Consider the following 22,943-nt stretch of genomic DNA (forward strand, 5'->3'; position numbering starts at 1 on the left):
CTTATCCTCCAAACGCCTCCCTCTCCCAGTTTACAAAACTGCCTTTTCACGCTGGAAAAATGGAGGATTTCTGCTCTACAGCTTAAACAACAGCAGCGTACGGTAAAACAACAGCATGACCTTCAGCCACAATAGGTTTCTATCAAGTGGAACAGCCTGACACATGGTGATGGTTTTCAACCAAATAGGTAGTGGCATGTCTTCTGAAAAGGAGGAAATCCCATATTTTTATAATGAATATCAATAAAGGATCTTTTTTTGTCTGCCGTAGCAATTCTGGAATGAGAAGAAAAATGAGGCTAGAGTGGAAGAGAGGAGAGAAGCTTTATGAGGAATTGCTTTAATGACTTCAGATAATTTCATATTCATTAAATAGTAAAAATTTCGAATGTTAACTGTGAGCATATATTTATTTATTACAAAAGGGCGGCAGCAAAAATAAGCTGAGGTTGTGTTAGAATAAGCTGCCCTGAAGTAAATAGCTTTTGAACCGTTCTTTTTAAATATTAAATTCCTCTCAGTTGTATTTGAAATCTTTAATGAGAGAGAAAAAAAAATGTAGTCTATTCCAATCTTTTCACCAGCTGAGCTACAAATTTGCTTACAACCTTGCTGTTATCATGAAGTTAATAATCCCAGTGACAGCAGAAAGCAGTCGGAGTGTGTGAGACTTTTATTTCTGCTAGATTCAGAATCCCACTAATGACTTCTTTCAGCTCTTGTCTTTCCCTCTGTTCCTCTGGAGTAATGTCAAATGCATGCTACCTCTCAGGGTATGTTAAGTGCAATGTGGGGTTCAAGATCATGTTGCATGCTGCCCATTGTCAAAGTTCTTTAGAAGAGGAGCTGTTGGAATTAAGCTCTTACATTGTGTTGGTGGAATAAAAACAAAACCTAGGAAAAGACAGCGAGAACCTGGCCTATTTCTTCCCAAGGACTTTACAAGCTAGGTGTCTTCATGCAGCAGCAGGATGCAGCAGGTGCCTGACAGCAATGTGAGCAGGAGTCAGGGCTTCTGACTCAGAGGACACTTCAGAGGAGACTGTCTTTGCAGAAAGTGATCTAGTCCTACAGGGAGTCCAATCCATTGCAGAGAATGACTTCTCAGACTGCTATCCTAATTCAAGTACTAAAAATATATGGTGGGGGAAGGGATAAGGCAGCAGTGGAAGCAATTCCTTCAAATTTTTGTTTTGAATACTTGATTCTAGAACCTTAGTAATGTACTTCTAACACAATTTTTTGGACTTACCTGAGGAGTCTGTGACTTTTTTACAAGAGACAAGCCAGTTTACTGGAAGAGAAGTGTAATAAAAGGACTTGTGATTAGATTTCAAAAAGCAATATTTCAGTTCAATTTAACGAAAGAATATGTTTTGATTTCGAGATTGAAATCTGTATTCTGGTTAGAACCTACATATCTCACAATTTGTTCAATTTAGCTGAAACTTCTGTTCTCCAGAATTCTGGATATTTGTGTTGAATATAAACACTTATCTTGAACATAGTCAAAAGGATAAGAAAGAATAATATTAATAAGCTTGGAAAAAAACAGTATTCAGAAGTCAGGAGACATCAAAACCATGATTGTACATCATTCACTCTTCAATGTATTAGTAATATACTAATCTTTAATTACATGAACATGTGGAGTATGTCTATAGGAACCTTTCTTTATTCAGTGTGCAGAATCAACTGCATTTCCTTACTGTTTCAGTATTTTGTTTCATCTTCCATGGTCAATATGAGGTCACAGCCTTTACTTTAATGCAGCTTGTTAAAACCCTGTTCTGAAGACAAGATTATTCATTCCTAGTGTGTTTATCTCTGATATCACCATTCTAGTATTTTAGTGCATGAGACAGTCATGAATGTATCTTCCCTGTGCAGTGACTAAGAGAGGTGAGGAGCCAGCTCACTGAGATCAAAGCTTAAAGTGTACACTCACTTTGGGGCTCAACTTCAGATCTACCACTCTGAAGAGGTTCAGGGTACTTACAACTTCATATGTGAAAGCAAAAAAATCATTGATTCTCTTTCAACCGAAGGGCTCGACCATGTTTTCAGCCAGCCCAACCTGCAAGAATAAAGGTCCAGCTAACCCCAGCCACCTGTCTGCCTAGTGCACACAGGGATTGTCAGGCATGTGCTGGCAGAGTGTCCAAGTCCAAGACATGGTATTCCTGCCACCTTACATACCCAGGACTCTGTTTTTTTTTTTTTTTATATATATATATTTTTATTTTTGTGGATCTTGTGGCTTTTGTGGAAATGAAGAAAAGGGCTTGCAGAAAAGCTTTTGATTCATTCCCAGAACAAGTGAGGTCCTTAGTAAGAGTTAGAGAGCTTTGTGCTCTGAGAGGCTCAACTTTTTAGATATTTTAGTTAACTGGAATTGCATCTGCATTAGCAAGTTTTTGATTTGTTTGAACTGTTGTGGAATTGTATAAGCAAAGCAAATGAGAAATCCAATAATCAGTTGAACCACCTTTCCAGATTCCATAAGGTGTTTTCTAAATTAATTCAACTAGAATAGCAAAAACAGTCAACCTTATTATTTAAAGTTCAGTAAAATTACATGCTACTGAAATACATTTTACAATGGAAAGTGAGAGAAAGCTTGAGTAGTAAGTAGTAGTAGCATTCTTATCAATGACAAATCATTAGAGCTTCTTATGATTATCTCTGTTGAACCCTACTTTTTGTAAGTAGAAGACCTGTCCTACTGCATTTAATTCAAAACAGAGCTTCAAAATTTTCTGTTCTCTGTAGAAAAAAGAAAGTGTATGAATTATGAAAATTTGAGGTTATATTTCTCACCTTATGTTCTGTGTAATTTATCTAAATTTTAAGTTGTAATTAATACACTATTACTACATTATATGTTGAAAGCATCCATAAATAATGAATATATTTTGGACCTCTCTTGTTTCATTTTAAGCACTTCACCTAAGACTTCAGAAATTCCTCAGGCCATTGCTTGTCTTTGCCAAGGAACAGTGCTTTTTTCATGTGAAAAAGCATGTAATATTTAATAGTAACATTGCTCTTTCAATTCATTTGTTGCTGAATTTGAAGAAAGGAAAAGCGATAGCTTCAGCAGAGCAATTGTTGATTTATTGGATTTAAGTCTGAACACGGACTTACTGTAAAGCATAAATGTTTTAATTGATTGTCATAGAATGATTTAGCCCATAGTAGTTTTCACAAATAAACTGAAGAGTCACCTAGCTTTCACAGAGATTAACCATGAAACGACCCTACTTGCTTTCAAACATTTATAATTAAATGCATCACCAGAAAAGAGGCAATGGCATGTGTGCTATAGCCTCTGCTACTGCAAAAACAACAGTACTCATATGGAAAAGATCTTTCCCCCTTCTTCAGTTGTTGGGAACCCCCTCATTATCAGCTTTCACATAAGCATCACCACAATAAGTGCAAAAACAACATGCTGTGTTTTACATAACTCCAGGGTAGGGCTGTCTATTTTCCCACCAGCAGAGAATTCCCCCAGCTCTTCTGCCCACCACATTGTCCTGCTGCTTCATTTGTGATATTGTTTTTTCCTGTGGAGTGATACATTGCTGTATCTTCTCTTGCTGCAGCTGAAGTAGAGCCATCCATCATCCCAATCACTGGAACTAAGGACATTATGGACTGGGAGTAAATTATGTAGCTTTGGGGATGAGAGAGGAAAAGAGCAAGAATTTTTTGTTGTTGTTTTTTTATTTCCCTCTCTCCCTGAAGCTGCTATTTTGCATTACTGCTTCCTTTTACATACTATTCCTGCCTTGCTTAGGATCATGATAAGGTAAATGCAGCAGAAGTAGTTTCATTATTTCCAGAATGTAAATTTAATCAATACAAATGCAGTTAGCAAATCCATGGCTGACTCGACTGTAGCTTAGATCTGAATTTAAGTTTCATTTGTGGCTTTCCTTTCAACTTTAATGTAATGCAGATGCAGGCTTCACTAAAATAAATGTCCAGTAAACCATAAAATAATGCTGTATAGGTGTTGAGTCCAATTTACTGTTACAGGCAAGCTCCTTTTCCTTTTCAGATAAAATAAGATCCAAGTGGGGCTTCTGTTTTTAATTTTAAAGACTACAGATTATTAAAACCTGAAACTTTGCCCTCAAACTGAGTCATATTTTGGCATGTAAAATTTAGTCTTAAATCTAACACATAAACTAAATCAGAGCCCAGAATCTCAGCAGTGTATCCTGTCCAACAAGGATGACTGAAAACAAAGGTTAGGCCTGGTTTTCACTCCTCATTATTGTTTAGTATCTCTTCCTTGTGGAGCCTTATGATATCTCTAGTCTTTCACTTAAAATTTCTGGACATCCAAAAGCAGGGTATGTGAGGGCTACAAGTGGTCATTTGCCCGAGGCTGAGTAACCATTATGAGCAAATAAAGTACTTAGATATGTTCATGTCTTCTGCCTAAAATATAACCTGGCTTAATTATGCAGGCTGAGATTAGAGTTTAAATTAACAACAGCACCTCATGCTGCCTTACCGGGCTGCACAGCCCCCTCGCCACCTTGTCATCTCTCTGACGGTAGCCCTGAAAAATACTTTTTACCCTTCAAAAATGTTCAAGGCCTTAAAGGTATTTTTCCAATTTAAATTAAGTTTCAAGCATATGTCAATTAAGTTGCTTATAATGATCCAAGAGATCCAAGAGCATTGAAATTTGATTAGGGTATTAAGGTACTGATTTTTACTTCTAGCAAGACCACACAAGACTTGATATCGAAGTTATGCTTCAGATTTCCTCTTGATGTTTAGGGCATATCTGAAATGACTGAACAAAGGAATAATGAAATGGCAGTTTAATGACAGAAGTGTCTTGTTTTTTATAGTCTTGTCATGGAAACTATGTATAAAAATAAATTTCAGCACACTTTGTCATTATAGTTAGTAAAACAATCAAAGATGCTCATATCATCTCTGATAATTAACAGACAAGTTTTAACCATTGAATCAGAGAACAATGAGATATCCTTTCTAGTGTTTAAACTAGAATGAATTTGCTCTGCATTTGGTAAATTTAATATGAATATCAATTTCAAAATATACTCAAAGCACTGCTTTTTTAAGATCAATTTTCAGCTGCCCTTTTAGGGAAAGATGCTACAAGGCGGTGCCCAGCTATCAGGAGTTACTTAAGCTTAGATCCATCTGGCAAAGACTTGACCAAAAATCACCCTCTCCCTTAAAGTCTGTTCTGTTGTGGTATAAAAGCTGAGGAACTGGGTACCCATGGGCTACTTGTCAATGACACCTCCATACTGAAGCCATGGCGTAATGTGAGAAATATCCTCTGAATCTTGTAATATTAAGTGCTAAGCACTGGCATATTTACCATATTTCTTTGTCTTTGCTGTTCCTTGGGGCTCTGTGCAGTTTATCAAATCAGCAATACCATGAAATTAGCATTATTTTTGGATTTAATTTGCTGGAATATAAGTAAAAGTTATTGTACAATGTAATTTTATTTTAAAATTTTACTGTTGGACTAGGGTCTTTAGGTGGACAACTCTCTTGTTACGTGCTCTGAAGTATTACAGCTTTTCTGAAATTCACCCTGTTTGACAGGCCACGATGACTCACATTTGCTCCAGACAAGGAATGCTGTATATACACTCAGACCCTCAGAATAAGGCCTAATACCTCTTTCATGTTCATAACAGAAATGACAATAAGGATAGAGCATTTCAACACTTAATAAAACTAAGTACATCTAATTTTGTGATGAATATTATTTTTTCTGCTGATTAATAAAAGAAAAATTGGCAAAATGAGACAGGAGAAGCATACTCTGTGTAAGTGCTAGGCTGGATGCAGTGTGGTGTCATCAGAGAGATGGGAAGTACATCTAGGATTATAATGTAAAATGACCAAGATCTTCACAAAGTGGCCATCAATATGTGTTTATTATATATGTGCATATGGCAGACAAAACTATGCTGTCATTTCATGTCTAACAGATGACTTTGAGCCAAAAATATTTACTTTAAACCAAACTATTTAGAACTTGTTTTTGGTAACATGAATTCATAGCTATAGGTTGTGGACAGAAATCCCTAAAGCAATTTCATACACCCCACTAAACAATCATCAGACTGGTTTACTGCTATTCTAGACTGGATTAGGGTAGTGTAAGCTGCCGTGAAACTAAATTTATGTCACTCATCAGGTTCATTAGTGATCACATTTCCCCTTCAGTTGTCAAAGGTAGACAATTCCATTTTCCCACCCCGTTCCTTGATATCAGAAATGAAATTTGTTTCCTGAAATTACTGGCCCTTTATTTCCTTTCTTTACTTAAGAAGTCCCCCCCCACCCCCAACAGTGTTTGTTCGAATATTCATTTCTTTGCACTATCTTGCAAGTATACTTTGTACTGAAAATGGAATAATTACATCTATTTCTGTTCCAACTATGCTGTTCTTGGACTCATTCTGTTGCTGAGTTGACCTGACATATTCTTAGCTAAGTAAGGCATGTCATTAGCAATTCTAATGTGCTTCATTTGAAACCCACATGCAGAAGGAAAAAGTTTTAAAAATGTAAGGAAGACTAAAATACTGATCCCTACAGGATAATCTCTTTCAAAACAGAGGGAACATCATCATAATCTCTTTATTTTAGAAATCATTTTGCTCAGAAGAACAAAAGGATTGGAAGAAACAAGAGACATTTAGCCTTACTTCTTTGTTTTCATACTTATTTTTAATTATTTTCATCTCACTGTCCCAATTCTATACTCAGTATTCAATTATTGCTCTTTCTGGACTGAATTTATGTTCTCTCTGTTATGTTCTTTATCGTAAGATGTATTGTGATGCTTATTTCCCCCTTAAAATCTTAGATTCTAGAGCCAGGTTTTTGTATGAAAGACTCAAAAACCTGTTTTCTTTTTAATTTTTTATCCTCTTTTTCTTATCATTTTCTTTCTTACCTTTTCCTTCATTACTTACCCTTACCTTCCTCCCTTCCTTCCTTCCTTTCTCTTTTCTCTCTCTCTCCCTCTTTTTTTCTGATTTTAAGTAACTTTACAGCTCTTAAATGTCGTGGGGAAAAAGCTTAAAAAGAATGTGAAGTTTTTTTTGCTTCCAGCACTAGAACTCAATATTTTCAGTATTTAAAATATGATTTTAAATTCAAACCATAATCTTGGGGGCTTATTTCTGAGTCAATAAGCCTTAAAACCTCTTTGATATTTATCATCTTTCTATGTGATGCTATGAACGTTGAAATCTTGAAAACCCAATATAAAAAAATACCTATGTGATGTTGTATACCTATGTGATGTTCTAATACACATTAGAAACTACCTACAGTACAATTCATAAATACTACAAGCCCCTAATTCTAGGCTGTAATGATGCTTAATTAAAATAAGGTTTCATAAAACATATATCTTTGTGGCTAAGAAGTACCCTTTCAGCTGAGTTTTTTGTTTGTTTTTGATGGTTTTGTTGTTGTTTTAATCTGTATTATGATCTAATAAACTTGATAAAGTAGGCTTCTTTATTTCTCTGAAGGGAGCATAAGTATATGTACCTCATGTACTTAAATGTATATATATTATTCCTGCTAAACATAATTCGTAACAAAAGATGGATATGTGGAGTTACCTTTATTTTGCACATTGGAATCTGATTCTGAGGAAAAAAGAAAAAGTGGACTTTCTCCTCTGAAAGTGAACCGGTAGGAAGGGCACATTCCTTGCTCCAATCTCTTCTTCATACTCTTATATCTGAAAGTTTACATTTGCCCACAGTCTGTCTACATTCCCATCTGCATGGTACTAATGGGAGAAAACTGAGAAGTCAAGGGCATTTTTTTCTACACCTTGATATATCAAAAGGCTTACAATGCAACTTTTTCTGTATCATTTAATTCAACCTGGCATCTGTAGTGCATGTCTCCTTCCACAGTGAAGGGCTGAAACATAGAAGTTATCACTATCAGTACCAAAAGCAAAGATGTTATTACGCCCCTTCTGATTACATGTGATTACATAAGCACAGAGGAGGAATGGAGAACATGAGGGATGATTTTCATGAATTTTTGTTATCTCAGCTGGAAGTTCCTAGAATCATTCGGGAAAAGAAAATGTTTATTCACATCTAAAAAGAGATTCTTATGGCGTGAGTAACTCTATGCTTTCTTCACATTTCCTGGCTGAAATCTGGGTCAACACAATGCCAGGTAAAAGGACAATCTTATTAATGTGTGGAAGAAGGAAAAAAGGGGAACACTTTGTATTTCCAAATCTTTCCAAAGTGTATAAAATATTTGATTCCACCACAAACTTGGGAAATCAGGTCTGCCACTGGCACAAAACGGAATCTTTTACTTATGTGAAATTCTGACGACTCCTTTGTGACAGAAGTGTTTAGGTATTGACTGAAAATTTTTGTTTTCATCTCTTTTCTGAAGAATTCAGCTTAGATAATCAACATTTTAAGCCACACAAAGTAGGAAAGCATCCTCTGATAATGTTTGGCTAGCAGAAGTGAGTGAGAAGGACTTTTTTATGAGCATGAGCTTTGGTAAATGAACATGTGTTCTGTTGTATTTAATGTCTACATGGGGAAAAACTCTACCAGTAGAAGTTTTCATGCCCTTTTTTCTCCAAAAACATACAGGTGTGTTTAGAGTATGCAAATCTTTCTTTTGATCTCTGCTTACAGAAACCATACTGCTACACCTCCTGGTGCCTCTTACTCTTCAGTGTTTCTGTCTTTAAATTGCTCCCCTTCGTGTCTTCTTCCCCCAGTAAGACAAACACTTATTTTCCCATTTTAGATATGAGGAGCTGAGATTAGATTTTCAGCACCCTCAGTTCCCAGGTACAAAAAAAGAACAGCCCAGAGAGAAGAATCCCAGGTTAGATGATTTTAGCTTTAAAGGCAAACAGAACAGATGATTGACATGGTACTGGGGACATGTCTTTGCTTAGCCTCATTCCATCCAACAACTGTCCTCAATATATACTACACAATTTCAGTGCTGGTTTAAAGCTCCCCAAAGTTCTCTACAGTGAATAGAAACTGATTCTTCTTATAGGTCAATGATAGGCACTGGGCTACTGGAGAAGACTACAGAAGAATGTACAGATGTCCTTCATCTCAGATCACCTGAGATGACCTGAGATGACATCCCATTTCATCTATCAGATGAAAGACAGTGTCTCAGGAACTGCATCTGGCTGCTACTGTCGCTGCAGTGAGGCTAGGGGTGAAGCATGCTGGCAAGGATCCTGGTGCTTCAGTGGGCTGCCTCCCTGGCAGCACAGATCCTCTCTCCATCAGCTGTTGCTTCTTGCCTGGTTATTCATGGCCTTGCAGTGTAGATGGTGGGGCAATACCTGTTTTCCTTCTGGAGAGCAGTTTGACTGTCCTAAGCATCTGTCTATTTTGCCTTTCCCAGAGTTGGCTTGAACAGTTTAAATGGGACGCATCAGGATCACATGGAACAATTCCCGTATTCATTATAGTATCTCTGGGACAACTCCAGCCATTGTTTCAAGACAACTTCATATTAGGAGATAGTTAATGTGTTTTAGCTCTTTTTAATATGATTTAGCAGCTGGGCGTAAGAACAACAGATCAGACATGCCATCAGCCAATTCACTGAATGCGAGTTTGGAAATCTTGGCTGTACAGCCCCCTGTCTTTCACACACCCATCTCACAGATTCACTGAGGTGAGCCCCCCTCTCTCACTCTCTGGAGGGAACCGCAGCCCCTCCTTGTGCCTGCAGCCCCTGCTCCCCAGGCTGAAAAGGCCAGCAAGACCAGAGTGCCCTGGCTCTGACTGCTGCCCCAGGGCCCTGTGTTGCTGCAGGTGAGCTCAGACCACGCTTCCAAGTTTAGAGGCCCATGCCTTGATGTTCTAACAGGGAAAGTGTAAGTATTTGTATTAGGTCATGTAATTTTGTATTGGTATGTTGTGCAATTTACAGATAATAATTTCTATTAATTTCTGGCTGGTATGATGTCCAGCACTGTCTGGATGTTATTATCCATACAATGGCAGATCTGAAGAGGGCTTGGGAGCCCAGTACTCAGCTGGGACAAATCAGCAGTGCTGTGTTTATGTCAGTGAAGTGATATTGTTTTACCATAGCTACAGCACATCCCTTTCTGAGCATGTTTGCTATTGTTAATACTCACCTCAGTGATAACTAGATAACTGTGCAGTTACTCTCAAAATTTCTTGCTTGCATTTTTTTCCGTCTTTCCCCTTTCTACCTCCTACCTCCTCTGTTTGGACACCATTATTTATACAGCTTGGTATTGCTTTTTGTTAAATCTGTCTTTCCCAAATGTCAGTTTAGGTTTACCTGAATTTTATGGGACTGACTTGGAAATGTTGAATAAAATTCTGAGTTTCATCTCTTGTCTAGACTTCTGCTAAGCCTCCAGGGCATTGTGGATGACAAGTGACAGCTTTTAAGATGAACTTTTTCTTAAAAGTTGTTTAATCCTTCTAAGGAAACCCTTCTGAATAAAATGAATCCAAAGTGGTAATTTCCTTAAATTGTTTGATTTAGAAGCTTCTCTGGTTTCCTGTTCTTTGCAGGAAAGATTTTGCCTCATATATATATATATATATATATATAATTTTTTTTTCTTATGTTTTCTTGAATTTTTGACAGTAATGTCACTGAAGCGTGTGAAGATGACTAACTGCTTAGAGGTCTAACTACATGCTCAGTGGCTGAAGTACACATTGCTTGTAAGTTTGCATGTTTATTGACTTGATAGTAATTAATGGAATTAATTCTGCAAAGAAGCAGTTCATGCAGGGCAGGAAAGTCTTTTAGGTGGCTCAGTTGCTGTTAACAGTTTTGGCGTGAAAATGCACGAGGTGCAACTGAACTCTCTGTTTGGCTGTTCTGCCTGTTATTTTAACCAATACATGTTTTCCAAAGTAATTTTTCTGAAAAAAAAAAAAAAAAGAGAATAGGCTATTCTGTTACAACCTGTGGTGGAAAAGGAAGGTATAGCATGATGACTTCAGGCTCAACAGATACTTCAATTTCCGTCTCTTGCTAGATCAGGTTAATGCAGATCACCTCAAGATGGCCTGGTTTGCAGTACCTGCAGGATTTCTGTGGTGTCACTGATTGCCTTGATGGCAGTGGTTCCCACTGTGCTCCTTTTGCAGACAGTGGCTACCCAGAAGAAGTGGCAGGATGCTGGTGTTCAAAACAAAGCAGTGGTTGCATGGCATGCTGCTGCACAAAGGGCACCCATCTGAGAAGGGATGAGCGCTGTGCTGATTTGTACTTGCTGGTGGATGATACAGCCCCCCAGTTGCTTGATAGTGGTTAGCACTGCTCAGCTCTCTTTAAAAACAAGCCTAGGAAAAATGCAGGGGTTTATTCCACCCCTCCCACTCCATTCCCCAGACAAAATGCTTCTTTTGAAAAGTTCCCTAGGTTTGTCAGCAAAGATACTCTATACTAGTATAAAGAATATTGTATATAGTATAAAGAATACTATGTCCACTTGTGTACTTGTGTGTACATCTAGCAGGGACTTGCTGGACATCAGCTGGTAAAAACCTCTCAAGATTGCTTTTCCACTGTGCATCCTTGAGAGTGTCACAGCTCATATTTTTTCCAGGCAGAAATAAATGCACACAAAACACGTGCATGCACTATGAATCTGATGTGTTCAGGATGTGTCAAAACTTCTGCACAAGCTACACAGGTGACAAAAGAATGTGTAGCAAGTCAGGTACATTCTGGACATATTGAATTTACTGTGCATACACAGATTGTCTCCACAGTGCATGCAAAGTCTGGATGATCTGTCACAGATGAGTCATAGTCACTACACGTGCACTGTGGCAGTGAGATCTGGATAGCTGTCAGCTCCCTCTGAGCTAGTGCTTCTGGGAACCACTGGTCTAAATAGATGGATGAAAAGTGTCACGAGGGTAGCAGAGGCCCAGAGCATGGGCTCAGAGGCTTACCAGAGCCACAGCAGGGAAAAACCAAAATTTTCAGCTTCCTGAGTTCCTCTTAAATATCCTACCACTGGATTGTTCTGTTAGGATACTTAATTTCATGATCTTTTTACCTGTATTCTGAACTGTTAAGTTCAAAAGTAAATTAATGTGTGCTGGGGAAAATGCCACTAAATTTGTCATAAGAGATATCCAGAGTCAGCAGCTCCTGTGACCTGTATGATAGGTGGATTAACTGGAATGGGAGCATTCATGAAGCCTTGCAAAGGAGTCTTTTCATGCTGGGCATGAAGGGAAAAACCCCAAAGAATCAGGTGTGCTTGTTAAAGAAAGTTTCCTGGTGCCTTCTTCCCATCCTACTGCTGGAAAAGTTAATAAGGAGTTACCAGAAATTATTAGTTATGGTATTTATAATCTCCAATTGTGATACTGCCTACAGCAGATACCTGTCATTGTCGGACCTATTCAGACAGGTCTTTTTGTACATCTTGTGTGTGTTCAATTAACTTACACTGATTGATGATGACTCTTCAAGTCTGTTTTCTATTTGGGAGTGTGACCTCTGTTGCTTTGTGTTCCCCATATAGGTGTCTACCTATAACCAAGGCCTACTGATTTGGGTGAAGTGTTTCACAGCTGTTTCAAATCTCCATTTGTAATTGCTTTGAGATGAAAGCAAAACAGTCCCATCAAGTTAAAATATTTTAATAGCATATTTAACACTGTATTTTAAACTTCATTCCTACATGGAGGCTGTGTGGTGGCAAGAATGAGCCCTTCAGAGTTCACTGATTCTCCAGAAGAGAGATCATAAACTCTGCATACCAATACAAATGAAAGAAATTGATATATCAACCTCTGTTTAAATTACTTTTATAACATAAGTGTTGAGGGGATAAGGCACAGATCGAAATAGGCCCCTGACTCAGAAATGGCCAGCCCGTCAGAAGGCAGAATACTGAAAAGGTCATCTTGAAATGGCATAGGACTGTATTTCATAACATACAGGCATTACATTTCTGGAACCTCATTTGTGTGACAAAAACTGTGACAGGAACAGAGGTTGGCACAAAATCAATATACTCAGGCAGGGTCTGTAATAAATAATAAAAATGAGGAACAGCATAAATTTTAACCAGTTTTCATTACAAGTTAAAGCCAGACTGATTTCCTATGTGATCTCTTGAAGCTGCACAATTTCCAAAGACGCATCAGCAAAGGTATATTTTTCATTTTGGATGAAAGGTGCTAAGATAAGTATCAAAGAGAAAGAGAGAAACTGAGGGAAAGAGAAAAAGGGCTGTTCATCACCTTCATTGTGCTTGGGTGATGCCATCTGGAAGGGAGATGTGGAGGAAGAGGCAGGAGACAGGTTGGGGTCTGCCATGCCCCATCGTGGCCCCGCACTCCCCTGGGGCTGAGGAGGCTCAGCTCTTTAGGTGTTATTCAGTCCCGAGAAGTCTGTTTTATACAGTGCTGAACAACTTCTCACCCCTGAGCACAAGCCAGTTTCATGTCTTGCAGAGCTTGCTCAACACTGAGGTCCTGACACCTTCATTTTCCAGTCAAATGTACCAGTAACATCAATTAGCAAGCATAATCCTCTTGTGTGAATCTGTCACTGTCCTCTAAAATGTAAGCTGCGCTGCTGCTATGAAATGATAAATGCGTTAGTTCTGATTTTATCAACCCAAATGGACACGAGCTCTGCGGTCTGGCTCAGCCTGTGGTGGTGATTGTCTCGCCGAGACCTCCTTGGGCAAAAGGAGTGACTCAGCTCTCCCTGTTCGCCTCCCCCGTGGCAGCAGGGAAAGCAGAGCCCAGGCCTCCACAATAGGCCTCTGCTGAGACTGACAACTTCCTGCGACTGCAGGTTAACCTTGTTATGACAGCACAGCTGCAGTTACCATTGTACGCGATAGCACGCTCTTCCCAAAGTAATAGCAGCTCTTGGAATCACAAATTGCAGCCAGTGTTTCATCTCTTGTGTTGTTATTTAGCCACAAATGACTCTGACATCAGTTTCTAATGGCACAGACGTGCTTTTTTTGGTTTTCTCCTGAATGGAAGGTTACCAGGGAACAGTGCCTGCTACAGGGGTTCTATTTCATGATTTTGTAGTGAAAAATATGAACCTGTGTCCACTTCCATGTTCCCATTTGACAAGTGCTTTGTTACTGAAACACCTTTCCACCATCCCATCAAGAGTAATAGTAATCAGATGCATCTGTATGTCACTGTACATTGCACATAGTTCTGCCTGGAAAACAAAAAAAACAAATAAAAAAAAGTGCCTTAATGCAAATATTATGTTGAAATTATGTTTTTATTTGGAGTGTACAACATTCTTTTTTATTAGTGGAGAGTTTATTTATATTTATATATTTATATATTTATTTTTGTCGTAGAAAGACTGATAGAATCTGTGGACAAAGTAGTTTTTATTACTGTCAAAATATTTCAGGTAGAGGGTATGTTTACTTAGCTTCTTGTTTCTCAAATTCCCCTTTAATATTTTCCTTCTGTCACATTCCAACACTTGTCAAACAAAACTCAGTGCTCAAGGCTGGCTCTCTGACCATTGACCATTTTTTTTCCAAGTGTTGGCAAAGTACCACATTCTCTCTTTACCTTCTGGATAATTCCCCAGGTAAATATACTTTTTGGATAAACGTCCCTCTACCTTATGGATAACCATTATATGATGTTCATTACTCAAATTGCCCAAATGTCTATGCTACAATCTAATGCACAAAAATCCAATAATATCTGAGTGCTTCAGAACTAGCTATTATTAGACAGAAATAAATTTTTGAGTGGATATTTTTAGTGTTGACAAATGTAGAGTGTAACATTATTAAATTTCTTTAGTTGCACTGTGTGTCTCAGGAATGTGCCAAACCCAGTACAGCTTTTAATTGCTTCATTCTCTACTCAGTAATTTTCCTGCTGTTATTAGCATGTGCTGCTCAGCAGTCACTCTGAGCCAAGGCATTTGTCGGAGGTTTCTTTTGTGTAGTGTTTGTGTTCTGCCTCTCAGCTCTCTATAACACAGTTCTGCACATGAAACTGCTCTACTCCATGACTGATTTCAACTGGCACTTGCAAGAACTCAGAGAAAATATATTTCTTCATAAAGCAGGCCTTATAGCTATAGCTGGGTAGAAGAATCAGTATGGGTTATATTTCTTAGATGGCAATGCAAAAAAAGCTGAAAATATTTGGAAGATCTATCAGCACTTTGCAAACATATGGTCTTCAATCTTGTGGGGAGGGAGAAAAGCAAATAGCGGAATACCAGCATCAAGCACCTGCAGGCACTAAACCTGGGTTTGAGAATCCTCTGTCTTGTGCAGTCTTATTCATTCTGTGGGTATCTATCTATCTCAAGTAGAGATGTAATCATTTTATCTATGAAAAATGCATTCAAATAAGGGTAAACAATGAATTATTTTAATATTAATTTAATATTTTTATACGATATATCTTGGATTCATCAAATTTCGAGCAATGTTCTATTGCAATAATTTATTGGAAGATGCAAATCTATACACTCTGCTGACATGAAATGTAAACCATGTAGGAATATAATGACTAAGACAGATTTACAAATATATTCAAGCAATGGATGTACAAATTCAAATTTTATTCCGAATTTCAAAGTTAGTAAAATGGGACAGGTGATGCCTACCAAGGTGAATTGACTTACTCAGCTGACAACATGCTGTCACTGTTGTGGAGATTGTATTGAATCCAGAGTGTCATCATTTTGGGGTTGTAATACAGGACAATTTCAGCAAAATGTCAGCAACCAGTGTGGAACCAGCAACGCTGTGGAAGGGCCCTGGCTAAGTGTCTCTGAAGGCAACTGCAAAGTGGTTTGCAAGTTACCAGACTCACATCAAAGAGAGGAAAGTTTAGTTTCTTTCACTGAGACAATCAAAGCAAGACAAAATGTAAATAAGAGAGCTTAGGCATTTTGGAGAGGTCCTTCAGAAATACATACTGCAATAGCAATGTCTTCCTTAATTAATTATGCAGTCTGAATCTTTTCCATTAAGCACTTGGCAAAAGTATTACCCTCTAGCTCTCCCTACTGGATTATTATTACATAATTTCTGTATTTAATGTGTGTAATGTGTCTCTGTGTTAAACAACTAATTAAACAGTAACGCAAACATCTCACTATATGGTATAGATGCTTCATATTTTATGTGCATTCTGACATATTGTTTCTTTATTTTATTTTGCTTATTTTGTGATATATTAGAAAAGGTACTATTTCTTCTGCTGCACTTTACAAAGAGTCATTCTAGAGCATGAGACTATTTCTCATAGATGAGACTTCCAAAAACACCTAGGTGATTTTTAAGAATTTAAGGTGATTTTTCAAATGTGTTTTAGATTCTTAGATGCCTAAACCTCAATGTCTTTCACTGAAATTTAGTTGTCTGTCTGAAAAATCTTTTAGTAACATTTAATTACATGCTGTTCTAATTGAATTGATTTTTGAAAGCTAAGGGAAAGAGTAGTCTATTTGTATTTCATGTTTCTGCAATACCCAGTTGTGGTTCTCTGCTCTTTCCAGGGGAAAATATCCAGCATGGATATTTTAGGTGAGTTAAAACATGAATAGGTTATATCTCATCTGTCTCTCTCTGTATATCTGACATATCAGGACTCAGCTAAGAGAAGGCAGGGTCCTCACTGATTAAAATTTTATTAAAATATGTTTACCCACATTTTGCAATGAACAGTTTTTTGCTGATGGCAAAAAGATGGCCCATTTAACTCATTATGCCAAAGAAAAGGTGTAGCTATATTCTTATCCAAATGATAGAGCTTGTGATATCAGAAAATTTAATGTTTTTTCTGAGACTTGACACCTACTGAGAAAGTTTGGAAAGAATGTAGCCACACTATGACAATAAATGTGGTAATTTGTTTATCAAATAATTTGGGAGAACTTTATTGTTTTTCCTTAATTGTTGCTTCACTGCAGAAATCTATAAAACAAAAGAAAACGTTTTGTATGTACCTATGGTCTGTACTAAATATGAACTGATTTTAATTTTACTATCACTGTAAAATCCATATGCTGAAATTTGACCAAACTAAATGATATATATATATATCATTTTATATATATATATATAATGTATTTGTGTGTGTGTGTGTGTGTGTGTATATATGTATATGTATATGTATACACAGCTAAATTTGAAAAGGACCAGAGACTGATCCCTGTGCTGAAGGCAAGAGGCACTGACTGTCTGAAGTCTTTAAGGATATGGCAGGCTTGACCTCAGCAATTTGTTGGCGAGGACCAAAGCAAACTAAGGGAATGAGATAATGATTAAGCACAAGATCAGGGGACCAGCGGTCAGATTTATTTTTTAATCTCTGTCCACCCCCCCACCCTCCTTTATTTTTTTTAAGTACACTAGATATTCCCTGGGATGCCTAGCAGATTAAACCTTTAAATCTACACCATCAGATAGCTTAGACCCTGATTTGGTCCTGTCTCCTGGTCTCCTTATTATACAGAAAGTAAAGCGGTTCACTCCTTAGCTGTTTTTCTCAGCAAATCATCTAATTCCTTTTGGGAGGACAACATGATACAGCTTTGGGAAATGATCCTAGAACCACCTCTATACCATATGGATGCAACTGCAGCAGGTTTGACTCCCTCAACTCTCTGCACACCTCCAACGCAATTCCTGCAGTCTTTGCATCCTTACCTACGCCTTTGTATCCTCATGCTACACCCTAATCCAAGCATTATGCAGTCTTGAAATCTTGTTATAGAAAGATGCAGCAGCACAGGCTGTGTTTTGAATTAAACACTATATGAAATATTAATCCTATTCAGTGTGGACATGGACCTTTCATCCAAGAGAGGGAAGGTCCTTTGTTGGGTAGGCATGGGTCTCTCTTTACCACTGCTAATGGGGACCAAGAATTTTGGAGGAGACTGGATTCTTTCAATGCTGTTAGTGTAACCATAGTAAATGCAAGGTAGAAACTGAGATTTTAGGTGGGCTGAATTTCTGAACGGCCTGTTTATTCATGAGCAGAGCAAAGGCACTCCTAGTTTGGGCACTTTAGATTAGTACCAGAAGATACGTTTCCTGAATCTGGGCCAGTATGAAATTTCAGGTCAAACTAAATTTCCATTACATTGAAGTTTTATCCAATATAATTAAACATTAACCTCAAAACATTTTAGCAGTGACACTGCTGAAAAATGCCTGGACCTATAAATCATTCTGTACAGAGCGTCTAGTTCATTTCTCTTTTTTTGTTTTACCACTTGAAACTCATATTTTAATGATGTTGGATGTTTATGTAAGATAAAACAAAGGATTATATGAAAGAAAAAGATGTTTTGATTTCTCCTAAAAGTTTTTGAAAGGTGTTTGATTGTACTATAATATTGGCTTGAAGTATAAACTCTTTATTTCAGAACTGCTTCTCAGCAGCCAGCAATTCAAAAAGGACATCATTTGTAAAGGAGCTCAATGTGAGCTCCCAAAGCTATGCAGTGGCAAGAAATGGCTAAGGTGACATACGCTGCACAAGGAAGAGAGCTACAAGCAGGGAAAAGGACTGACTTTTACCTCTGTAGCTGAAAAATATTAACTTGACTGCATCTACCTACAGGTTTGCTTCAATGGGAACAAGATATTAAAAAGCTAAGGGAGATATAGAGAAATCATAGAAAAGAAAACTAAGCACTGAGTTAAAAATTCCATATATTTTAAGAGAGACATATAAACATGACTTGTTTAATTTGTGGAAAAGCAGTTTGAGAGATGATTTTGATTATATCGATAATCTCTCCCAGTGGAAAAATGTCTGGGTACTTACTGCTCCGCAATATAACGGAGAAAAAACAGAGCCAGTATGTGTGAACTGCAGCTGCATGAATTCACATGAGAAATAACAGTTTTGATGCAAAGGTGATTAACGACTGTAATAAACCACTGACATAAGTGATAGATTTTCCATTTATTGATATCTTCACATTAGTCCCCCCCCCAAAAAAAAACAAAAAAAAAGACTACTTGGCTTAAAGGTATTCACCTAAGCAGAGCTCATCATTAGTCTGCTGTACATTCGTATATCTGCTATACTGCTTCTGTGCTAGTTTGTTTCACAACTGTCATGGGTCCAGCCCATTAATATAATACTTGTATGCTGTAGTCGTATGTTTGAGAGAGAATCCCTCCTAAAGAGATGAGCAAATGTATGAAACCATCTGTCAAGGCAGGAATCTGAAATTTAAATGGATGTGTAAAGTTCTGCTCCTCCAGAATAATAACCTGCAAAAACTTTCAGCTAATCACTTCCTTATATTATCAGATGCACAGATGAATAAATATACATATATAGTTACTACAAAAAGATCTTAATTGGTACTTGATGCTGAGCTTGTACCTTCTTTTAGAAATGTTTTAAGGTTGTGTCTAACATGGCTGTTCTCAAATTGGGCAAGGCTCCTAGGATCCACGAAAATTCCATCTGGTTTCAATTCTTTCTGCACTACCCCTTTCCCTCTCCTTTTTCCTTTCCTCAGAAATGCTTTCCTCTTTCTCAGTCACAGGGGAATATGACGTTTACTGTGACCCAATCAGGATGAAGAGACAGAAAGCAAACAGGGCACAAAGCCTGTGACCTTAAGTAAGGTCTACTTGCTATGTAGGTGTAGGACTGGAGAGAAGAGCACCAATTTCATTGCAGAGAAGAAAGAGCCTGCCTTCTGCTTTTTTTTTTTTTTTAATTAAAACCATGAACATCTAGATGAATGTGAATAAAATGAAGCAATATGTTGAGCTGAAAAGAGCAAAGACACCCCAACTTTATAGTAATATCAAGAGCCTCTTACAGAATTTATGGCTTATTGAATAGACCTCCCTAAGCATATATACATCTCACCTGACATAGAATTATAGTGTTTAAAAACAAAACTGTACACCTGCAAGAAAATGATGAATGGAAGGACATATCCACAAAGCACTTTATCAACTGCCTGCCACTTTCAGTATAGCAACCAGTAAAATCTCACTCATTTTGACAAGGAAAGAATCATTAAAAATATATGCATCTGGTGGAGAAACTGGGCTAAAGATGGTCTACTAATAGCACCGTATATCAGTATGTGACCTGGTGTGGAAAAAAAACCTGCAGAAAACACCCCTTTAAGAATATTTATAGGAATGAAAAAAACTGTATTATGCCTTCAGATATCCTATAAACATGTCTTAAAAACATTTTAGATTGCCTGTTAAAGGGAAATAGATTTTTTAATAATATAATGTAAAAGCAACACAGTTAAAGTGAACTTGAATTAAAAAAATATTCTGCACAATAAACCATATAACAACTGGATAATCATATAGCTGACAAAATTTGTTGTCACACTTATGATGAATATATCCTGCTGTTTAGATTAATCTATTTTATGATTCTTGTATGCATTTCATGTAAAACCCACTAGCAAGATGCTCACATGTATTTCATTTAAAGCCTGCTAATTGACACTTTTTTCATCTTCTTCCACAAGCAAGATCTGGAAATAAAATATCTTCTGCCTGCTGGTTGATCTTTGATCCGTGATCCTCTCCTGTTGAGAAGATTTGAGCTGCAGCAAATAGAAATAGCATTCTGTGTGGGCTGTGACTAAACTCAATTCAGCACATTTGGGGAGTGCTAAACGAGTCAGCCCTCATTTGCTGTTTCTGACTGGAGTCAGGAAAAGTGAGATAATGAAGAGCAAGAACAAAATATCCCTAAAACATATACATGAAACATTCCCCTCTACCCACCTCCCCCCATGGCTTACTGACAGAAGTAATGTGTCAAATGTATTTCATGATATAATTTATTAATACTTGTAACTTCAGCAAGTTCAAACAATATGCTTTTCACACAATGGAACAATGGTAGTACATATATATGTGGGTATACATTTGTTCTGAGCACAGATAGAAAGTATGCAATGAATACATTCACCCAAAACAGTTGTCTTCTAGAAGGAAAATGTGCTGTCAGCCAAGAATCATGTACATGATAGACAGTTGTTTCAGAGGAGGGATGCTTCTAACGCATCTATACAAGAGAATGGGACTTACTGGGTATGTTTCTTCAAGCTGTGCTTTTCTGTTCCCCATTTTTCTTGTCTCCTTTTTAATGCACTGAAGATGGCTAGGAGGAGCACTTCCGCTGCCTGCTCTCTTTTACCAGGAGTTTTGCAATTGTTGTTTCTCTTGAAGTTCTAAGAATTGGAAGGCCTATGACCATGATAAGATTTCAGCATCTATTTTAGGGAGAAAAGATGTTTCTAAGTGATGTGGCTGAAAAACAAAACAAAACAAGCAAACATGAAAACACACACACACAAAACACTTCAAAATAAGATCCATCTGGCTTTAAAACTGATCAGAGTAAAGAAAATGCAGTTCAGAAATTATTTTGAAGTCACGGCTGTACATCAACCAGATGAATTTTGAAGGGGAAGAAAGAATAATGGGGGATTTGATTCATGATTTTAATACATTGATGTTTTTTAAGTCTGCAGAAAGAGAAGAGACAGAAGAAAATACCAGAAAAGGCACTGAAGATGGGGTGAGCATATGGAAAATGGAATGGCAGAGAGGGACTATTAGTGAGTATAGGGTACAAAAATTTTTATATATTTTTTTCCCATGTCAATCGCTTTGATTGTTATTCTAGATTTTAGTATCCTTAAAATTAAAAACGAGTACATAAGTTCCCAACAAAACATTGAAAGAATTGGAGAAGTAGGATGAGAGAAAGGAATAAATCATAAATGAGAGGCTTTTTATCAAGTATGTACTCTGCCACAGGAAAAAATAAAAATAAATTTGAAATTGTTCTGAAAGAAGTGCAAGGTACTTTTATTCTACACATTTTTCCATTTAATAGTTTAAGACAGGACAAGCTAAAGGCAAGGATTACATTCTTATGCCAGTCAGTGTTGTATTAGATTGAGGTAAACTTTTTTTTTTTTTCAGGTTTGAAATGCCTTTCTTTCTGATATGAAATGCAAACTTGTATATATTCTCCTAGAGCAAAATGCACAGCTCTTCTGCCTCCCACTGATAAATCAAGGCAAACAAACTATGCAATGGGACCAATCATTCTGCAAACCGTGCATATGGCTCAGTGGATAGCATGGAAAAGGAGCATCAAGGTGAGTTTGAAAAACCTTCTGAGTGAGGGGGAAGTGCTGACATTCAGATAAACATGGTTTCATAGCTATACAAAAGTCTGACCTGCTGAATACCACAGCATCAGCAAAATAGATGAGAAAAATACTTTTCTTACATTAATTTATGTTGTGTTCTTTATTCATTGCTTGCTGCAGAGTTGCATAGTTGAGCACATATACCTGGTAGATAAACTTAATTGAAGAATAGATTTAAAATAGCAGATTATAGTATACTATATTACAACTAGGGGGAGGGAGTATTCTCGGTAACAGATTATGGGCTACTCTAAATGTACTTTTATCTAAGTAATTATTTTTAGTATGGACATCTATGTCTGCTGTAGTCCTGTATTATAGCTAGGAAGGTTGTACTATAAACCAGAGTATGTATAGGCATAAGCCTGAGATGTTCTGTTCCCCATATACTCATTCTTCATTTCTACCTTCCATAGTTTGAGGTCTTCCTCAAACAGGTAGAAATCTAGCTTTTTTTTTTTTTTTTTTTTTTTTTTTTTTTTTTTTTTTTAATTCACAGTCCAGAATACAGTTCTGGTAGAAAATCAAAATTCATGTTCCATGAATGGAGGAAATGCGTGATTATGATACTTATTTTTCTTTCCCATAATTGAAGGCACATTAGTATTGGTAAGGTGCACGAAGATTGGTCATGCAATTAAGACTTTATTCATAAGAAATAGAGATTT

At 37.2% G+C, this 22,943-nt stretch overlaps 2 protein-coding genes across 4 annotated transcripts in view; one reads left to right on the forward strand and one right to left on the reverse strand.

Annotated features, from left to right (window-relative positions):
• LOC308193363 (uncharacterized protein) overlaps positions 1-22,943 on the forward strand; it is a 69,763-nt gene that overhangs the window by 45,584 nt on the left and 1,236 nt on the right. Inside the window, exons 6-7 of one of the 2 annotated variants that reach the window (XR_013949580.1) lie at positions 10,687-10,766; positions 12,593-13,440. Coding sequence is in view for 1 of the 2 variants with exons in the window: in XM_080587998.1 (XP_080444124.1) it covers positions 21,579-21,632; positions 22,098-22,221 (178 nt within the window). In the remaining variant the exon portion in view is untranslated. Of the gene's footprint in view, positions 1-10,686; positions 10,767-12,592; positions 13,441-21,578; positions 21,633-22,097; positions 22,222-22,943 lie in introns of those variants that run through there. The other variant, XM_080587998.1, reaches the window with a different exon arrangement.
• LOC308193475 (uncharacterized protein) overlaps positions 21,227-22,943 on the reverse strand; it is a 106,515-nt gene continuing 104,798 nt past the window's right edge. The window contains exon 8 of one of the 2 annotated variants that reach the window (XM_080588235.1): positions 21,227-21,361. In XM_080588235.1, the coding sequence (XP_080444361.1) occupies positions 21,330-21,361 (32 nt within the window). In that variant the 3' untranslated portion in view covers positions 21,227-21,329. The remainder of the gene's footprint in view (positions 21,362-22,943) is intronic. The other variant, XM_080588236.1, reaches the window with a different exon arrangement.

The sequence above is a fragment of the Anser brachyrhynchus genome, assembly GCF_964034855.1.
Source record: "Anser brachyrhynchus genome assembly, chromosome: 1".
Classification (NCBI taxonomy): Eukaryota; Metazoa; Chordata; class Aves; order Anseriformes; family Anatidae; genus Anser; species Anser brachyrhynchus.